Source organism: Sminthopsis crassicaudata, chromosome 1 (genome assembly GCF_048593235.1).
Source record: "Sminthopsis crassicaudata isolate SCR6 chromosome 1, ASM4859323v1, whole genome shotgun sequence".
NCBI classification, from domain to species: Eukaryota; Metazoa; Chordata; class Mammalia; order Dasyuromorphia; family Dasyuridae; genus Sminthopsis; species Sminthopsis crassicaudata.
The window spans coordinates 490,293,609-490,309,039 of record NC_133617.1 but is presented as its reverse complement, the minus strand read 5'-3'; the positions used below and the strand labels follow the sequence as shown (position 1 = coordinate 490,309,039).

Genomic DNA, 15,431 nt, shown 5'->3' with positions numbered 1-15,431 from the left:
TAGGTTTGTAAACTCCAGCTCTCCCTTCTCTCATTGTTTCCTTTCAAAATCCCTGACATGAAAATCTTTGCCCTCTCTTCCCTCTCCACTTTGCCAGGGGTTGTTAGAACTAACTGGAAGGAAGCAGCTACATGGCACAGTGGATAAGAGCACCTGCCTGAAGTCAGGAGGACCTGAGTTCAAATGTGACCTCAGACCTTTAACTTTTCCTAGCTGTGTGACCCTGGGCAAGTCACTTAACCCCAATTACCTCAGCAAAATAAAAAAAAAAAGAACTAAATAATTCCATTTTATGATTCCAGGGGCCAAAAGGGTACAAGGAAATTAGAGGATGGGGTAATACTTTTCAGTGATAGAAAGCAAATATTGAGGAATGAGAAGAGAAAAGGAATAAGTATTTATTAAGTTCTTACTTGTACCAGTCATTCTGCTAAACACTTTATAAATATTAATTCTTTATTTTCGTAATAATCCTGAAAGATAGATATTAATATTATAGCCATTTTAAGATTAAGAAACCTAGGCAGCAGAAGTTAAAAGACTTGCTCAGAGTTCTACAGCTAGTGTTTGAACTTGAACTCATGTCTTCTTGTTTCCAGGCCCAGCATGCTTTCCACTGTGCAACTTAACTATAGGGAGGATGTAGAGTAAAGTATGGCCTTGATAAAATGAGCCATGAAAAACACTAACCAATGAAGTGAGTGGAATTTTCAGAGTTTAAAGAGATAAATCTTTAAACTTAATCCTTGGCCTCTGGTTCAGAAAATACACCTGTGTCAGGGGAGTTGGCAAGGGGATACCTGGGGTTTTGGATAAATGGATATTGTTCTGTGAGTTGTCGATCTTCATCTTTCCCTCCCTCAGTTCTTGCCATAGTAGCTCTTGAAATACTTTCCCATGAGGTAGCTAGATAGCATAGTGAATAGAGCACTAGTCCTGCACTCAGGAAGACCTGAGTTCAAATGCAATCCCAAAAATTTAATATTTCCTACCTTCATGACCCTGAGCTCCAATTGCCTTGCCAAAGAAAAGTAAGAAAGAAAGAAATACTTTCCTAGGGCTTGATAAAGGTATTAATTTAAGCATTGATGAAAGCCCCACTCTAGTCTTCATGGGACTGGTTTAGCTTAGTGCTCTTTTGGTAAAAGTCAAGAAGAAAATAAATCCGAAGTTTGAGCATGGAGCTAGTCTTAAATAAGATTATGTCTTTGAATGACTTCCCACTTAGTTGCTTTCCTACTTTTATTTATATGTTCTTTTCACTCCCACAATCCAATGCTCACAATCCAGACCACAATGACTGGATGGGGCAGAACTCTTCTGGACACAGGCTTCCAGCAGTTTGGGTCAAGTTGGTAGAAATGAGCCTCTTTGTTAAATATTTTGGTGTATCCAAGACAGCATCATCCTAAGTCCATGAAAATTCACAGAAAGTTGAAAGACATTGTTCTGTCTCCCACATTTTTGAATAGATAAATATATTACTTTTAAAGGAAGAATTCTCCATCCATTGGCAGTCTCTATTGAAGCCTATGAACAACTTCTTAGAATAATGTTTTAAATGCATAAAATAAAACACATAGGACTACCAAGAAAATCAACATATCAAAATACACCTTTTAAAAGTTTTAATGTGTGTAAGGCAAAATTTTTCACTCAATTTTCCTGACTACAGGCCCAGCACTCTATATACTGTACTATCTAACTACCCCACATTGGGAGTGCTTAGCTTGCAAAAAAGAAGGTCAGAAGGGATACAATAGCTGTCTGAAAGTTTTTGAAGATTTTTCATAGGAAGAAGATTTAGATTTTTACTTTTTGGCCCCAGAGAGATGAAATAGAACAAATAGATAGAAGATGCATGGAGATAAATTTAGGCTCTTCTTGATGGTTCACTTGATAGTAATAAATATTGAACAAAGTTACATCAATAGTTACTGTGATCAGGTTGTCATGTTCCATACTGAACATTGGTAACTTTTATATTGTCCATGGAAAATAATTTGTTACAATGAAACTCTTAGGACTGTGTCTTGATTTATAACATCAATTGCTCTTTTTTATTAAATGACAAACAAGAAAGGATAAAAAATAAGTTTAAGTTCCTGGGCCCTAGGTTAAGAACTCCTGATTTAGAAAGAGAGATACATGACTAATATGACTCCAGTGTTTTTACATTTTCCCTTTGGTATATTTCTAGGAACATATCTTTTCTCTCAGTCCTGCATCCCTTCCTGTCCCCAAGGAACCTGGTCATCGGAGAAGAGTGGGAGATGTGAGAAATGCATGGAGGATTGTGAATATTGCTCTACAACTAACAATTGTATCAAGTGTCTTTCTCAGCCAGACCACCCACTCTACCTGCATCATGGCAGGTGCTACACACATTGCCCTGAGTAAGTACATATCTCTCTCTCTTCCTTCTTCCTTCCCCTCTCTCTGTCCTTCTCTATATCTCTTTCTCAGTCTGCATCTCTTTGTGTCTCTCTCTGTCTGTGTATCTCTCAGTGTCTCTGTCTATCTCTCTATCCCTCTTTCTGTCTCTCTCAATTTGAATCTCTCTGTATGTGTCTCTGTCTCTGTCTCTGTTTTTCTACGTGTGTGTCTGTCACTCTCTTTGTTTTCTTTATCTCTCTCTATGTGCCTCTGTCACTCTGTCCCTCTGTTTGTCTCTCTGTCCCTCACTGTGTCTCTTTCTCAATCTGTGCCTTCTGTGTTTTTCTTTGTCCCTGTCTCTTTCTGTCTTTTTGCTGTGTGTGTATCTGTCACTTTCTTTGTCCTTCTCTCTGTCTGTCTTTTTGTATGTGTCTGTCTCTCTGCATATCTTTGTGTCTTTCTCAGTATCTCTGTTTCTGTCTCTGTCTCTATGTGTCTATATCTCTGTGTCTGTGTGCATGTCTCTATCTGATTGTCTATATGTATATCTCTCTGTGTGTTTCTCTCTCTCTGATTGTCTGTCTTCCCACATCCTCCTTTTAAAATTCATTTAAGCTTCTTCCTGGGAAATACCTTCTTCAAAGCTTCTCTCTCTCTCTTGCAAAGACCACTCACATCATCACTGCTGGGTACATTGTGGTCACACAGACATCCAAATACATCATAGACAATATGATGGTATATTTCTTAGAAACTTGGGCATTTTTCACTTTGAATTAAAGTTTCATTCAAACATCTTCAGCATTTTTTCTCCATCGCCAACCAGAGTTATAAAATAGTCAGGCAAGTCCCAACCTCGGGCCAATGCTTTATAAACCCTAGAGCACATTATCAAAGTGAGTTATTATTATTATTATTATTATTATTATTATTATTATTATTATTATTATTATTATTATTATTAAATGAGGAAGAACTCCTGGAGGAGTTCAACACAATGAGTATAAGAGATGACTATACCTGGAGGGATAGAAATTTGTTTTTTGTATTTTAACTAGCTTTTTTCTTTCATCAATGAAGGGAGTTCTCAGTAAGGCTCACCTCTGCAAGTGGAGATTTACAACTGCTCTCCAATATATAATCTTGTGGAGACATCACATGGAGGTATTGAACATGCACCAAATGTACTAATGGGCACCAACCAAATTAAAATGTAATTGGGAAATAGTTAACAAAAATAAAGAAAAATACTATATCATATACATAATGTCAACATGTGATTTTTTTTAAGTCAATATGAAACCTACAGAAATCCTTTTTTACAGTTCAGTGGCTCCCATTTTTATTTGAGTTTGACACCACTAGCCTAAGTCATTGAAATGTTAAATGCCTTACCCAAGATCACACAGTCTGTAAGTATCTCAGGCAAGATTTAAAGATTAGTTTTCCACCACAATTGCACATCAGTGCCTACTCTATGATGCCTCAAGCACTGAAAAGTTAAGCAACTTGCCTATATCACATAGCTAGTGTATAAGTCTCCTTGACTCCTATATCTTTGTTATTTTTAACAACTCACCCTTGTATCACATTTTAACATTTTTTTCTAATTTCCTCACTACAACCCTGTGATGGGGTTGGTTCATGTATTATTATCTCTACTTTTCAGATGGGGAAACTGAGGCTCTAAGAAATGTAGTGACTTGGCCCTAGTCACATAACTAATATCTGAAACAGGACTTGAATCCAATTTCCCTGGACCCACGTTCAGCTCTTATTTAACTGCATCATTATGCATTTAATATCTGCGAAGCATAGTTCAGTTTAGGTCTCAGAAAAAGTAAACACTAAAAAATCATCAATTGTTTCTAAATTTGTAAATAAACTCATAAGGAGGCATTGGTTTGGCCTTTTTGCCTTTTCCAATAATGTCCCTTCATCCTTTAACCTCAGCAGTGAATTCACCCAATTTATGACTTAGAAAGGCCACTTCCTGCTAATAAGGATTTCCTCTTTGGAATGAAATACTGTTATTTTGGCCCCAAGTCCTACCATATCCACAATTCATTGACTATCCCTGGACCTAATGCCAAGTTGTCTGACAAAAAATGTGGGAGTAATAAGCAGTTCTGTGACTTCAAACCCTTTAAAAATTGAAGCATTTCTGAGGTTCAGATTACCTCCCACAGGTTAATCCTTATGATGAGGTAACAGGGAACCAAATGATGAGGTAAATACCTCAATAGGATTGAGGTCTACTGGCAGGATTGGGGTACAGGGAGTCACACGGAGCTCCCCTGCAACCCCCTTAGGATTTGGCACAAGGATACAAAGTTAAATCAGGTCTAGTGGCAGTGAGAGTCCCCTGTAAATGAATTTACAGGCCCGAAAACCTAGATTGACAAAAAGAGGTTTATTGCAGGGTTTGAAAGCAAGGTTAAAGTCTGGTTAATAAAAGGCATTAGATAGAGGAAGACATACACCAGCCAGAGGTGGCGGGATAGAGAGTCTGTGATGCTAGGCATATTGCTGGCATGTTTCAACTCTCTGCCCAGGGATGATTCCACCTAGGCTCTTTTATTTGCTTCAAGGAGCCTAGGGCAGTGCCAAATTTTTGGCATGCCTTTCAGATAAGGAAGAAACTGTTTTGGGGAAACCTGAGCAGATAGTTAGGGGTTGAGAAAATCCAAGCCATCTCAGATCCAGTGGGGGCTGGGTACAAGCCCAAAACTAGCTTGACCAGATCTTGAAATCAAAGATCAGTCCCAAAGGAAGCTGGAAATCAGCAAAGGAATCTTAAAGGGGCTATTGCCCCATCATTTTGGTTTTCTAATGTTTTTCTTTTGGCCAATATTGCAATCCTGTCTTCAACCTGTCTTATTCTATCCTAGACTTGTTACAGTAGTAGATACAGGATTCCCATTTTTTTTCCTACCCTCATTTCTAGGAAACAAAAATAAAATTCATCTTTAGATTTTCAATTTAAAAATTAATTACAAGGAAGTAAATTGTTGTTATTCAGTCATACCCAATACTCCATGGCCTCATTTTAGAGTTTTCTTGGCAAAGATAATGGAATGGTCTGCCATTTCCATTTCTTCTATGAAGAACATATGGAACATATATTCTTCATAGAAGAAGAATAGGGTTAAGTGATTTATAACTAGTAAGTATCTGAAACTAGATTTGAATTCAGGAAGATGAATCACCCTGATTCTAAACTCAGGCTTTATCCATTGGACCACCTAACTGCCCCAATGAAATACAGAGTAGTTTCTAAAAGGTGCAATCTAGGATAGAAAAAAAGAAGAAAAAGCAAAAAATTCTTTCTAATTTTAATCTTTTTCCCCCTGCAAATAAGAAACTTTTAAAAATCCATCTTTTAAGCCTCCTACTTAGAGACTAGTTAGGCTTTATCTTTCTTAGCATTTTTCTTCTTTCATTGGTTAGTCCTATATTTCTCCTTTTTTCATTGGTTAATCCTGTATTTCTTGTCCTGGGAATCATACTCTCCCTAGTTCTGCTAAAATCTCAGGCTCCCAGGCCAAAGAACATTGAACATTCAGATAAACATGAACTACTAAGATTCTTAGCACTTTCTAGAATCTCCCTTCTAATTTTACCTCTTGGAATAAATCTTCTGGTAGAAGATATACTTTCCCTATTTAACTCTAGAAGTCTTTCCCTGAGCTGGGCCATCCTGAACTGATATTGAACTCAGCTGATTCTTTCTTATATTACTTAAGGGAGCCATCTCTTGAATATTTTATACTAAACCAGAGCTATTTTTTTCTTCCTCATTTAAAAAACAAAAAAAGATTTTGTATAGATTAGTTTATTCTTAAATCACCTAAATTTCTTCTGTATCCTTCCCTCTTCCCCATTCCAGAAGGGCATCCCTCATAATAATTTTTTTAAAGAAAACAGGAATAAGCAAATTTTTCAGCAAAAGCAATCAATACATTAAAAATATGAAATTTTATGTAATTTACCTCAAAAGTAGATCACTCACCTCTACAAAGAGAGGGGAGAGATCTTCTCATATATTTTCTTTGGAGTCACACTTATTCCTTAAACCATTTACACAATTCATTTGCATTCAATCTAGCTGATTCTGAATCCTCTATTCTATCTACTTATGCCACCTATCTTTCCTAGTATCCCTTCTTATTTCCAAGATGAGAGTCAGAACAACCCTGTAACATAGCTAGACGCCCAAACAATAAATGGCTAGTAGCCTTTGGAGTAACCAAACTATGCTTGATGTCTTTCCCAGAGCTAGGTGAAAGAGAACAAAGTAGTTTGATAACTACAAATTCTAGGACAAGATGGGAATAACAGCCTGTGGACAGTTTACATTTTAGCTGTATCCCTTATTGTTTTTAACCCATCTTCCCACCAGAGGGAACTCTTTTCTCCCTTCAGTCATGGCAGTCATGCTTTGGGTTCTTGAAAAAAGATACTCAATACTTTTCTTCAAGTACTTCAAATAGCTTGAAGTTGAGGATTAGATGACCTGTTTAAAGCAAAGATCCCATTTTTGCAAAATTGGTTTGACCTAAGGAAAAAGTCAGGGACCAAATAATAATTCCTTTTCATAATTAATTATGAGAATTTTCCCCATATGGGGAAAACTGACTCTATAAATAAATTAGTGTCTCTATTATTTTTCTCTCATTTCACTTTGGAGGAAAAAAAGTAAATTCCTTAGACTCACATAGAAAATAGGAAAAAAATACATGACTGGATCAGTGTTATATAGAAATGCTTCCTTTAGCTCAATACTATTATGAACAACAAACACTCTCCTATCTTACTTTCTGGGTGGCTTCTTTCCTGAACTTAAGTTGATGATGTTTTATCTTTGAATTAGATATGATCATAAACAGGGTTTTGGCAAGAACACACACTATTCACTTCAGTTTCTTCCAGAATCAGCCAAATCTCTCATTCCTGTCCTCCCTTGCTGAAATCTATGACTTGCCCTGGCTATGATTTCTTTATCTTAAATTGTGGCCTCAGCCTCTCCTTTTTCCATCTCCACCCTGTTCTTCCAGTAATGAGGCTGTTTTGACCTCCCTGCCCAGTAACTAATCACTTAATATCAAGATCAAGTCCACCTTTGAAAACCAATCTGATTAAATAGGTCCTTAGGGTAAGAATCCTTACTGCTTTGCATAAAGCCAATCTGATATAAAAGCAATCTGGCACCTTGAGAATTCCAACTGACTTGGGAAAATCTCAATAGATTGGCTAAAATCCAATAATTATAAGTGACCCCCCCCCCCAAAAAAAAAAAAAAAAAAAGGTAACACATCCAGTAAATGTGAAGTTGAATAAAATGGCTCCCTGATTTTTTTGTAGGTTTGAAATAAACACTGTAACAGCTAAATAGTAATAGTAAATAATTGAGAGACATCTGCATGGTGCAGTGGATAGAGAACCAGGCCTGGAGTCAGGAAAACCTAAGTTCAAATGTGGCTTCAGAAGTTTACCAGCTATGTGATTCTGGGCAAGTCATTTAACCCTGCTTGCCTCAGTTTCCCCATAGTAAAATGAGCTAACAAAGGAAATGGCAAACCACTCCAGTAGCTTTGTCAAGAAAATCCCAAATGGGGTCACAAAGAGTCACAGATAACTAAGCAACAACATGAGTGATTAATAGAATGTAGGTTATTTGAGAGCAATAACTCTTTTCATTTTGTCTTTTTATACTTAGAGCCAAGTACAGTGCCTTATACATTGATATGGCTAAAATGACTCAATAACAATAACAAAATATTTGGGAGACTGCGTTCTTTTATTTTTTCCATCTAAAAATGTATTCTAAACTTTACAAACACCAAATAGAAGCAACCCATTTACTCATATATTGCAGAATACAAGAGAACTATTTAGGAAGCTATGAATCAGGGCAATTAGATGAATATTTTCTAACTGTGTGACCCTGGGCAAGTTAGTTTACCCCAATTGCTTCATCAGAAAAAAAAATAAAATAAAAAGGAAAAAAAAGGAAATTGTGAATCACTATTACTTGAAACTTGCATTTCTTTTAACGTTTGCAATAAATTCAACATGTAACTTTCAAAACTTTCCTACCACTTTGTTTCCCCTTGGCTAGCCTTGTTTTTTCTTTTAATTTCTTTATTTTCTTTCTCCTGAGCTTCTTATGTGAATCAGCTCCAACCAGCTTTTGTATGCCTGAGAGCTAAATGTAGAAACCATTCTTAATTCAAGGTTCCAGAGAAAACCAGCACCAATGTAATTTGCTGTCCTATGCTTTAAACTATAATGTTAAATTCAGGTAGAGAATGTAAACTTGTTTCCACAGTTTATGAATGGCTTTGTTCATCTAGTTTCATATGAAAGAGTTTCTTCCTGAACTGTAACTAGGAATATTTTCATCAAAATAAAAAGTCAGTTGATGGAGGGACATAGCAGTTCAGAGGACATGAGTGCAGCTGCACTGGGAGAGTAGCTGTTTTATCCTAGAGAGCCTTTTTCTTATGCCTGAATGGGATTGGGGAAGATGGGTCATGGAAAGGAGGCAATAGTGGCAAGACTCTAGGAATAGGACCTATGAACCACCATGGCACGAATCAGCAAAGGGTTGAAAGCCAAGAATTGTGGATAGCACTTGACTTTGGAAAGAAGTACATTCTTCTGGGGAAGAAGTTTTGTTCAAAGAAATCTTGGTTAATGCTTCACATTAGTGAATAAAGTAAATGCAGAAAAAAAATGTTTAAATGTAATTTAGTTTAGCACCCAAGGTAAAACACAATGTGTGCAACAGAACAATTTCAATACTGCTCCCTCCCCTCACAATAAGAGCAAGACAATCACAATGGGTATTGGAGTTGTTCAGTCCTATCCAACTCTTTGTGACCCTGATGCTGTTCTAGTGGCAGTGCAAAGAGTTGTAGGTATCCCCTTCTTTGGTTGGAGGCACAGATCCAATGTAAAAAGAATTCATGAACCCAAAAAGTTTGAATGGCAAAGAGAAGTTTATTCTGTTGGCACTGAGAAGCAAGCTTTGCTATCTGAAAGGACTTTTGTTATTTTGGAGAAGGAACTGTATCTGAGCCAGATTCAGAAAAGAATATGAATGAAAAACAGTGGGAATGGCTTTTTAGAACACAAATTTTCCAGAGAACAAGAATTATATGCATATATATATATATATATATATATATATATATATATATATATATATATATGTAGTTTGTTTATTTGTTTTTTGTAAGGGGCCTTTAAATGGGTGCCACAGCAAATCGGGAGATTGAGTGGTCCGGAAGTAATTTCTGTGGATATTAGGACTGCCCTTGGGCGGGATCCTGGCCATATTGAGATAGCTTCGTAATGGGTGACTCTCTCGCTGATTGGCTGTGTGTGTGACCTCACAGGCCCTATGTAAGCCCACTTCAGGCAGCAATCGCTCTCTTTAACCTGGCGTTCTTCACCTTCCTAGCCTGGATGGCCAAGCCAAGATGGATAGCCAAAAGAGGTAAGGGTTTTGGTAGTGAACACATGGGTCTTCTGACCAGGTGTTCACTCAGGGCATTATGTGAGTAGGTATAATAAAGGCTTTTAAGATTACACGTGGTTGTTCTTGAGTGCGCTACCAGTTATTAAGCTATAGATTCAAGAGATTGTGGCCAGAGACCTTAGAAGGCCTCAGAGGAGGCGAGCCAGGTAGAGTTCACACTGCAGAGGACAGTGGTCAAAGGTACTCTGGTGGGTCTAGGACAGACTAGTAATTGTAACTGCCAGGAGAGCACGTTACAGTTTTTACTTTACATTTCAAGTGCTTAGTAAGGTACCTTTTAAATAGTGGACATTTGGTAAATATTTATAGAACTAAATACTATTTCAGATTATGTACTGGTTCTTCCTAATCCTTCTTACATATCTAACCAAGGTTGCAACAAAAACCAGGATATCATCTCTCCTTACCTTCCTATTCCTCTCCTATTCCTCTGAGAACTCTATTAACACTAGAATCCCCAAAACTTTAGATTAGATTAGATTAGATTAGAAAACTAGATTGGGATGATTGTTTGGTAAAACTGTATATTGAACTAGATTTTAACCTCTGTATTGGAGAGCATATGTTCTATTTATAGATTTTATTTTTAATTCCAAATACCTAAATTCATTGTTAAGTCATTTTTCAGTCTTGTCCAACTCTTCATAATTCCATTTGGGGTTTTCTTTGCAAAGATGTTGGAATAGGTTGCCATTTCCTTGACCACATCATTTTGCAGATGAGAAAATTGAGGCAAACAGGGTTTAAGTGACTTGCCCAAGCTCATACATCTAGTATATATCTGAGAATGTATTTGAACTTAGGAGGATAAGTCTGGATAAGTACTCCAAACTTGGTACTCTTTTCTGAAATGCCACCTAGCTGTCAGAATTTAGGATACAATTAATAAAAAGAAAGATTATTTCCCCTCAAGGAACTTAGAATCTAATTGAAGTAAACAACGTATAAAAGCGACAGGAAAGTAAAGGGAGAACCATCTAGTTTCTACCTTCTATATAGGAAAGCATTTGGAGGAGTTTGCCAAGCCCTCCAATCAAAAGGAAGCTGAGACTGAAGAAGGTAGCTTCAATCAAGGCTTGAGTTTGCAATGCTGAAGAGATAAGAAATGATGAGTTTAAACTGGGAAGAATAATTTGTTCCTTAGAGTTGAAAGTAGGCAAAGTAGCAGGTGCAGAATGGAAAGCTATGTCACTCACATAACTTTCTTGGACAGGTTTCCCCATATATAAAATGAAGGAATTAGATTAGATGTGCTCTAAATACTTTTAGTTCTGAATCTATGATCCTATAATTATAGAAGAAAATTAAATATTAAACTGAATTTTTTTTAAAAAGAAATTCATGAGTAGAATTTAGAGAAAAATTTCTACTTTCTAATATATTAACCATATATAGATCCATGCTATTTGTGTATTAAATTTTTATTTTGATAAATTACTTAATTATACTAAATTAAGGTAATACCAAAGAGGAGGGAAAAGGAGCTGAAAGAGAAAGTATATACCATAGATACAAATAAACATGACTCATATCCCAGAAAACTAAATCTTGTTATAATAAAACATGCTCTTTGTTCTGCTCTTTTCATCTCTTCTCTTTATTACACCAAATAGTTAACCAAGCAACAAGCATTTATTAAGTGCCTATATTATGTGGGCACTGCGCTGGGCACTGAACATGTAAAAGATAAAGATGGCATTTTTTAAAAAGAAAATAGTTCTCTTGTCCCCAGGAATTTTTATATTTTATCAAATATTTACTGTAATTTGTATTGTCAATACATGTGGTTTTTTTTTTTCCATTTTTAATGCTAATTATATATATCATACCTCCACTATAGTCCTACTCTGTTGTGTCATTATTCTGAAAGGAAGGTAACCTGAGAGGTTCTGCTAACTGAATGGGATTTCTGGTCAATTCTTTGAAACAAGAAAGATTTCTAGTGTAACCCTATTTGGAAAAAGTCATCACCAGATGGATTGGCATGGGGTGATAAATTCATTAATCTATCTACTATCTACTAAAGCAAAGCAAGTACTAAGGCAAAGAAGATTGTTTCAGGAAGATTGTTGAAATTTAGAGACTTCTACTAACCTTCATCAGTACAGCTTAGCATTTCATTAGCAAAAGTAAATAGTGAAAATATAATGAAAATAGGAAGCTATCTACATGGCACAATGAATGAAGCAGAAGAAAACCTAGATTCAATTCTTGTCTTTGACATTTACTCAGTGCATGATGTTAAATAAGTGACAACCTTTGAGTGCCCTCAAAAAAGTCTCTACAAGTCATAGAAGAATGGCAGATCTGTGTTGGGAAGGGAATTTTATTACACCAATAAAATCATAGATCTAGACCAAAAGAATCAGGGATGGGGATTGAAAGTTAGTAGACGGCACACTGATGGCTTCATCCCAAGGCAAGCTCTCTGAGGAACTGCTGCCTCACCACCCCACCTCATCAATAGCATTCAGAGGTACATTTAATATATTTACCCTAGATGCAAAAATTGCCAGCTAATGTACTCTACCAAATTGCCCAAAGTTTGCCATTTCCAGCAGTGTAGTGAGAGTCCTTATTCTAGCAAAAATATAGATTTTTTTCAAAGTATTACACTATCTCTATTTCTAGCTTATATAGCACATGGTAAGTCATGCCCCTTCCCCCCAATCATCCACTTCTTTTCTTCCTTTTATAGGGGATTTTATGCAGAAAATGGCACTTGTAAAGCCTGTGACTTCGTTTGTAAAACATGTGAAGGAAATGCCACCAATTGCCATTCATGTAAAAAGGACCTGGTCTTGGCCCAAGGCATGTGTCAGAAATCCTGCCCTGAGAAGCATATTGCTGTGGATGGAACTTGCAAACGTTGTCCAGAGATGTGTCAAAAGTGCATACATGAAAAAACTTGTGAAGGTATGTTGGAGAGATAGAAGAAAAAGTTGATGCTTTGGACCTCTCTCTAGGAGAGGCAAGGGAACAGCAAATGATTCTTGTACCCAGAAAGAGCTGTGAGTGTCACGTTTCCCAATGATGACTTGACCCTTTCAGTGTTATCAGTCAGCTGAAGAAAGGTATTGAATATAGAATTGAGGAATTCCTTATCTTGTCAGCCTGTCTCTCAATCCAAAGAAAACTATGGACTCTATTCCCATTAAACAAATAGAATCACATCTGAACTATGAGGGATTTGACACATAGGATTAGATGCCTAAACCAGGTGGTTCCTTCTCTGATTCAAACTTAAACAGACCTTTGTGTATCTAGAGAAAAGGGCTTTGATCCTGTCTAGAAGATCCCAAGCTATTAAATAAACATTTTATTATTCAGTATTCCCAAGGTATATAATTCAATTCAATTCAAGAAGCATATAGAAAGTGCCTGCTATGTTCCAAACAACATTCTAGGAACTGGGGATACAAAGAGGGGAAATATAGTATTGCCTTCATGGAGTCTATGCTGTATTAGGGAGAAAGAATATGTCTCTGGAAATTTAATGTATTTCCTATTTCTGTAACTGGTTGTTCTCTTTTTTGATTTAGAATGCATTTTTCCTTTCCTCTTGCATGATGAAATGTGCCTTCGAGACTGTCCCCCTGGATTTTATGAAGATTTTTCCAAGTGTTCCCCTTGCAGTGAGAGCTGTTTAGAGTGCAATGGCCCAGATGATGTTGACTGTAAAGTCTGCCATGATTCCTTGGTATTACATAATGGACAGTGTCTGGATGCATGCCCGGATGGGACTTACTATGAAAAGGCTTCTAAAAGCTGTAAAGGTAAAGACTATAGGGAACCATGATGGATTGGGCTGGGTGAAGTGTCGAGGGAGAAAAGAATGGAAAGCTACCTTTTTAGCTAGGTTATTGATGTGTCAGAAGGGGCTGAGTGGGAGTACTTGCACATCTATAAAACATAGGTCTGGAACATATTAAATTTGGTTGATCCTAGGCAATATTATGGAGGTGATCAAGTTGATCAATGTTGCTGATAGAAAAAGAAATAGGTTTTTTCTACTTTCTTGCCCTGTTTTGTGAAAAAAAAGTCCTTGACTTTGGCAAGAGCACTGACTTTGGAGTCACAAGACCTGGATTCAAATCCAGACTCTATTCCTTGCAATCAATGTGACCTCAGGCAAATTGTTTTACCTCATTAAACCTCAGTTTCCTCAAGGTGAAATGAGGGCATTAGACAAGAGATCACTGGGGTCCTTCCCAACTCTAGAGCAATGACTTCATAATTCCCAAGAATCATAGAATTTGAATTGGAATTGTTATCATTATTATTATGTTATCATTATTATTATTATTTTACCAAAAGTGACTTTTTCTAGACTTCAAACTGACAAAGGAAGAAAGGAAGGAGATAAAAAAGAATGAGGGAAGGAAGGATGGAAAGGAGGAGAGAAAGGAAGTGGGAAGACAAAAAGGAAGGGAGGGAAGAAGGAAGAGAGGAAAGAGGGAGAAAAGAAGAGAGAGAGAGAAAAGAAAGAAGAAAGGAAGAGAAGGAGGGAAAGAAGACAGGAATAGAGGGAGAGAGAAAAGGGAAGGAACAGAAGAAAGAAGAGAAGAAAGAAAGGAGGGAGGGGGAAAGAGATGGTAAGGAATGAAAGAAGGGAGAGAATAAAGAAGAAAGAAATAGATACAAGAAAAGAAGAAAGGAACAGAGGGAAAGGAAAAAGAAAAAAGGAAGGAACATAGGAAGGGAAGGAAAAAGAAAAAAAGGGAAGGAAGGAAAGAAAAGAAGGAAGGAAAACATTTATTAACACATTATATGTCAAGCACTGTGCTAATTACTTTACAAATATTATCTCATTTGATCCCTCAACAATCCTGGCAAGTCTGAATTATAATATTTCTGCATATTATGATTAAAAATACAGACCAGCAGAAGTTAAGTGACTTAACAGCTTGTAAGTGTTTGAAACCACATTTGAACTCAGATCTTTCTGACCCTAAGCCCAGCACTCTATCCACTGCACCACCCAGCGGTCTCTGTAATGAACTTATGGTAATCTTCCTTGTATACTTTTGCCATGGAATTGTTTGTAGAATTCGGCTCTTCTTCCCTGTTCCCTAAAATTGGCAGGTATTATCACTTCTCTCTGGAGGTCATGAACAATGCAATCTTGGTTTCCATGATCCTTTTCACAAAGTTCTAACATCCCACATTTTTCAGGATTGGTCACATGTACCTTCTCCTAGCCTCATCTCCCAATTCCTCCCCATTCAGATTGTGGATCATGGTGAGCTTTTCACCAAATTCCTGGTAGGAAGATTCCCTAATCTTAAACTTTTCAGCAGAGCTAAGATAGAGGATGCATGGTATGGCTAGAAGAGTGATGAATCTGGAATCAGAAGACCTGAGTTCTACTTATAATCTGTGTAATCTTGGGAAAGATATTTAATGTCTCAGTGGTCTTGTATGTAAAATGAAAGAATTTGACTAAAAGAATTCTAAGAAACTTCGAAGTCCAAATCAATCACTGTCATCAAGCTTTTCTTCTTACTCT

The 15,431-nt window shown here is 36.8% G+C and overlaps 1 protein-coding gene across 1 annotated transcript in view; it reads left to right on the top strand.

The window, feature by feature from the left end:
* The window catches only part of PCSK5 (proprotein convertase subtilisin/kexin type 5), a 626,478-nt gene that overhangs the window by 587,634 nt on the left and 23,413 nt on the right, over positions 1-15,431 (top strand). Inside the window, 3 exon segments of the mRNA XM_074281408.1 lie at positions 2,201-2,396; positions 12,621-12,838; positions 13,465-13,698. Of these exon segments, the coding sequence (XP_074137509.1) occupies positions 2,201-2,396; positions 12,621-12,838; positions 13,465-13,698 (648 nt within the window).